This window comes from Hibiscus syriacus, unplaced genomic scaffold, assembly GCF_006381635.1.
Source record: "Hibiscus syriacus cultivar Baekdansim isolate YM2019G1 unplaced genomic scaffold, ASM638163v2 tig00111952_pilon, whole genome shotgun sequence".
Lineage (NCBI taxonomy): Eukaryota > Viridiplantae > Streptophyta > Magnoliopsida > Malvales > Malvaceae > Hibiscus > Hibiscus syriacus.
Window position 1 is genome coordinate 3,695 of NW_024063220.1, and position 6,276 is coordinate 9,970.

At 35.6% G+C, this 6,276-nt stretch overlaps 1 protein-coding gene across 1 annotated transcript; it reads right to left on the bottom strand.

Moving 5' to 3' along the window:
- Positions 1-377: 377 nt before the first annotated feature.
- On the bottom strand, positions 378-4,774 carry LOC120173433 (zinc finger CCCH domain-containing protein 19-like; the record flags this gene model as incomplete). The annotated part of the gene is made up of 10 exons (XM_039180614.1): positions 378-628; positions 732-802; positions 1,114-1,164; positions 1,305-1,364; positions 2,018-2,148; positions 2,276-2,666; positions 2,860-3,108; positions 3,319-3,506; positions 3,742-3,821; positions 4,659-4,774. Coding segments are annotated over 10 exons (1,527 nt in total), but the record flags the coding sequence as incomplete, so codon positions are not given.
- Positions 4,775-6,276: the final 1,502 nt, after the last annotated feature.

Sequence of the window (6,276 nt, forward strand, 5' to 3'; positions counted from 1 at the left end):
AAAACCGAATTATTACGACGATACTTCTGACTGAAATTCACGACGAACGGCGATGATTCACGACGAAAGGTTTGAGGGGTTTTGTTCCTCGATTGACAACGAACATGGTGGTTTCGGCTCATCGTTTGGAGGTCGAACGGCGAGTAGATCGAGTAAAGTTGGATTGTTGGAAAGGAAAATCTGAAAAATATGAAACCTGCGCACGGGGAGAAACTTATAATTCATCATATATAGAAATGATTAAATCTTGAGTTTAGCCACTGAATTTCCCGCACTTTATAAAACGGTCTGCCAACTTTAAACTTTACAATTTAATCCTCAATGTTTCTTTCAAAATATCAATTAAATTCGCCACTTTATAATTTCTTAATTTTAACCCCTAAATTGGAGTGTTACAATAGTTCATCCAAAGAATGTAGCCATGATTTTTCAGTGTTATTACAATAGTGGCAACAGTGCGATGAAAGTGAACGAGGTTAGAAATGTAGACAGCAGTGGAGCAATTTGTTCATAAAGAATTCCCGGGGAGCTCGATTCCTCGGCAATAACTCTCGGCAACTTTTGAATTAGTCGTTGCTGTTCGGATGGTTTCTTCAGCATTTCTCGCTCGTCTAGAAATCGTTCCAACGTATACAACCAGGAGGGGGGGGGGTTAAGGTAAAACCAGGAAGGTTCCATTAAAGAATGTTTCAACTTTAATTACAAAACCAATTTGTAACTTGAAAGGATATATGTATCTCCGTCCCTTCTCGTGCGCAAAAGCAATTTTACTCTGCAATCGGACCAATTCTCGTTGAATCCACTGCCAACAATATTCCAGAGACAAACAATCAGAGAAATCCATCATGGAACAAGCCTCAAGTAAGATACAGACTAGTCAAGCACAGACGTATGATAATTTAAACAACCGCGAAATCAACACCCCCTCGGTGCATGCATACACACCGAGACAAACATTTGCATGCGAAAGCGTTCTACGAAAGCATAGTGTTGAATATTCATTTAATCAGTGTTTCAAACCTCCCTCAAAGCCACCTTATGGGGGAAGAAGCTCAAAACGCATAGCATTTCAAAAGTATATAAAGAGAAATTAGAATAATTTCATATACATACCTTCTTTGTTATATCTTCATGCAGACTTTTGGCCTTTACTTCAAGCTCCACCTGTTAGCGAAAATGTTTGGGTTAAGCTGCTTAATAGCCTTTCTCTATACATGGAACTCAAAAGAAGTATTCACTTGTAAAAAATTATCAATAAGTTGTTTCTAGGAAAGCAAGAGTTTCACTCCTCAGAAAGAACTTACGACTGTGGGTTTCCTGAGAATTCCATCCTTCATCCTCTGCTGCAGATCTACACATTCGTCCTGTTTACAGAACCCTATGCAACTAAGGGTACAATCACAAAGATGAACGCATACGCATGAAAGCTCAAGCAGTTACCAGAAATCCGGGGTAAATCACTAAGATGAACGCATACACACACAATTACAATGCAAGCAAAAACCAGTAAATCATGGGAAATTTACTCAATGTTGGTATCATCTAACTGCGTATAGAAAGCCAAGTAAACTCCCTCAGTAAATTTGAGAGAGTCCACATGCTGGAAGCATACAGAAATATATTGCTGAAAACCATAATTGAAATAACTCTAATGCTACATTCGAGAACTTGGTTAGAATATTTCTATAGCTATTTAAGATTCACCACTAAATAGGCATGCAACTGATCCAAGAAGCTGAAAAACAATAATGAACATTACATTTATATTTGTTCTATTATATATTATGCTATGGTTGAAATCCAAGTTCCTCAACACAATCTAAATGAGCCATACAATCTGAAGAAAACCCTCTGTTGAAAGGATCAGTTTCAAATACGTGCAGAAAAAGATCTGAATGTTCAATCAAATTACCTTTTAATATGGGGTATATAAGAATTCATCATTCTAGTGATTTCATCAATATTCAATATTTCAAAGAAAAAAACGAGAAGATAAAACTTCCCAGACATTTGTTACCTCTGAGATGTCGTCGTCATCTAGCATAGTGATAGGAATATCAACTGGCAAGCAAGAAACCTCAAGGAGAATTACCTGGTCGTCATCAGCATTTGAGGTTTCTTTATGCCTGAGAAGTAAAGGGACTAAGACTTACGAAAATTACCGGAATCTTGAACCATTAATGAAACAAAAAATACTTATAGCTTAGATTCGATGCACATAAGGGTTAGATGGAATTTGATGTAATAGATTCTCCCTTTTCAAATAAAAGAATACCTATAACTTGCAGAAGCTGAAACGTTGACCCTGAACAGTTTCCGGGCATTCCTTTCACTCTAACAAAACTTCCCACAACCTTTTCTTCGAAATTATCTGGCTGTGTTGACAGCTCCTCCACTAAGCTCCTCCTTAAGTACACAAGTTTCATATTTTCAGCAACTATAGAAGCATAACTCTTACGGACTGCATATTCCGCCTTTTTCTCAAGAGGTACTTTATCCAGGCTTGATGTTCTCGGCCTCTTGTATTCCGAGGTAATCTGTTTGTTCTCATTCACCAAACGACTTCCACTATCATTCACCTTGTCATCCAAGATTGATAGTTCCAAAGTATCGGCAAAATGAGCTTTGAAAAGATCGCATATCTTATTCTTTTTCCCTGGTTTCTTCTGAAAAGAAGAATTAAAACTTTTCATCACAAAGTATTCTTTATGAGAGAAAAGGGATTTTGTTTTCTCTAAAATTTATTTCGAGATTCTTATATCTACTTTACATTGCAAATATTTTTTCAGTTGTATCTATAACAACAGATTTCAGAATCTCAATGGGATGGTTTGAACTCCATCCAACGAATTCTCTTACCTGAGACTTGTTTCTTTTACCAAATGAATCATCTGAAGCAGAACTCGACTCTCTATCAACATCTGATATTGTGATCATAGCATCTTTATCCTTAATCTTATCACAATCCGAGCCACTTTCATAGTTCTTTGTCTCAGACTGAGCATGACACAAATCGTCAAACTTCAACTCTTCTTGCTCCATTATTATCAACAAATAGTCTTTAAACATGAAATCAGAGGATTCCGGATCTTGAAAGTGTAGCTTGTCCTGCACATACATCCAAGATTTCAATGGCTCATTCTCCGGTGAACAAAAAAGAAAAAGAGAGAAAGCGTCTGATTAACAGAGAAGACATTATACACATTTCCATCAACTTATCAAAAAGCCTTTCAGAGTCAAAGAAAACATGATAAAGCCAAAGAGATGGAAAAATGTTGGTCATAAATCCATTATTCAGCTCATAAATGAGTTGCATACCCCTTCAGAGTCAACTTCCGCATTTGTTTCTGCAAGTAGTGCGAGCTCGAAACATGTTTTGCAAAGTCCTTTGTTCAACTTAACAGGCACAAACTCATAAGTCTTAACGCAGAGCCTACAGACAGAATCGGGGCACATGAGGCAAAAATACCATGGGGGACCACCGCATTCAGCACAAGAATGCCTGGCTGGAAACACAAATAATCGAGACCAAAACTATAAAGTCAGTCTAAAAGGAATTCAATAGATTATAAAAGAGCATTCATGATTCTCAAGTACAGCTAGCAACTGTTGGCAACGAGGAAGAAAACACAGCTTAAGCTATTGAAAACTGTTCATGACAATAAAATAAATATCAGCAGCTGAATCGGGAGTACAGAACAACTAGCTCAAAATTATCATTTTAAGTTAAAGGAGACTTACGGCAGGTCCAGTGACCTTCAGACTTCAATACTGAATTTCTCTTACCAACACACGTGGGATGATAAACTTTCCCACAGCCCCTGTAAACAGAGAACAAAGGGTTAATATTCACTTACATTCCTGGAGAAACAAAAATAAGCATCTTTCTATAGGCATCTCAGATTTGAGGTGCTGTCCGAATATGTATTTTCTCAACATGAATATGCTCGTTTTTTTCATATATTTGGGGGTTATGCCCGATAGTCCATACCATGGATTATTTAGGAAACATGCAAGGTCAAATAACGCAGATTATTTATGATTAAAATGTCAAATTTGAAACCTGGGTAATAGAACAGCATGCAACTTATTGTACTAAATATAATTCAGAGATTTAAGTAGCGGTCAGCTAATGCAATAGCGGCCGCTATATAGCTGCACCAGTGCTGTCCGAAACTGTTATTGCATGACCACCATACCCGCAATCATCGCAAACGCAACCAAGAACGCAACGTAAGCACTTAAACGAACTTTTCTAACAGTCAATCCGTGTCAATAGACCACATGGTTCTTTAATGTTTCCTGAAGCTGTCAACGATAAATTTCAAAGAGAACGTTTTATTCATACAAGATGAAAATGCGATCAACAATACCACCTTAACAATTACACTTAATTTTTTCCATTACCCCTCTTTCTATTTTCTTCTTTTAGCATATCCTAATTCCCCCCCCCCCCTCTGAACTTTTCCCTTTCTTTCCACTATTTTTTCATTTCAATATACAAAACAAGATAATCCAAACCAGCAGTTTACTCAGAAGAAACAGAAAAACAAAAGAAAATAAAAAAAAACAAATTCGTAGTTCAAAAGCAGAAGAAAAAACCCTAATATTACTCACAAAAACAAAAAAAAGGAGATGAAAGGGGGGGGGGAACTCACTTGTGGTCACAAAGAAGCAACTTCCCACCATCTTTACAAACAAAGCACCAATCTTCGGCTTCAGCTTCAGCTTCTTCATTCACTTTTTGCTTCCCTTTGTCTTGTTCATTTCCAAAGAAAGATTATAAAAAGAAGAAAAAAAAGCTGCTTCTTTTTTCTATGTTTATTGGACGTTAAAACCCAAGCTTAAGAGACAGTGTAAAGAAAGCCATCTTGATCTATTCGAAACCAGACTAAAAAAAAAAGATAAAAGACAGAAGGTAAAGTAGTAGAATTATTATAAGTCCGGCGGTAAGGTTAGAAAACTTTATGCAGTTGTCATATATAATAATAATAATAATAATAATAATAACAATAGGCTAAATTGTATGAAAGATCACTTGTATTTAAGTTTATATATTTTTTCTCACGATTTCATAAAACATAATATTTAGTTATTTATATTTATATTTGATTAAGATGTGATCACGAGGGTTAAATATTGTTAAATTTTTAACAGATTGCTGACATGACACAATAGATATATAAGATTATAAAGGATACATTACACAAATGATCAATGATGTTTAAACAAATTTCTTTTTTCTCACTAAAATATATAAAATCAGACCCTGATTTAGAGTTAGAACTAAATATGATCTCTTTCAACACTCTTTTCACTGTCAACACTAAGGAAAGAAGGCAACGTCATGGTTTTAGAGTGTTAAAGCTCATAAAGATAAAAAATTATTTTCTGATAGCATTATGACATAGGTCACCATATCTCTAACGAATGTTATTGTTGAAGATAAGGATGCCCTTTGCTTGTTTCAATCTAGGAAGGCAACAAGGATCCTTATACAATCAAGATGGCTTAATGAGAATAGTTAAATGGAGGTAAATGAAATGAATATAAAATTAAGGTAATTAAATTAAAGAGTTAGTGCAGAAGAGATAGATGATATGCTTGATAGGAACTGGTGAAGTGTGGTAATAGAAGTAGAAGTATGGTGGTGGTCGTGGAAAATGATAATCCAAAGTATCAAGGAAGAACCTAAGCTATATTAAAGTTTAACCCCAGACCTTATAAGATGAATTGAAGGGTGGTGCTTAAATACTTTGACCCACTAGATACAAAGATCTAGGAACCAAAAGTATCATGGTGGAAATAGATAGGTTGATGCAACAAGCTAAGCTTCAAAAGTTGATAAAGTTCACTTAAGAACTAAAGAGATAAACTCTCACATATATTTGATAGAACAAAGTTGGTTGATTTACAAATGAAAGCTAAATTGTTTATAGGCCCAATGATGCCTAGGATTCATGAATGGTGTGAATACAAAGCTTTAATTAGTGAACATTCATGGATTAATATCCATCCTTTAAGTAGATGCATTGTACTCATAATCTGAACAAGAACAATGCATTGGATGAATGAATGTTCATCCTTTAATTAATTAATCCTCTTTTGTTGAATTCTTCCCCCTTGGTGTGAACAAGATAGTTCGTCTCCCTTGGATGAATTTGGATTTCATATGAACTTGATCATTCAGCTCCTTGCATGCACTTGGTTTCCATGTGTGAACGTGATGGTTCGATTCCTCACATGCACTTGTTTCCACACATTTTTATGAATGGA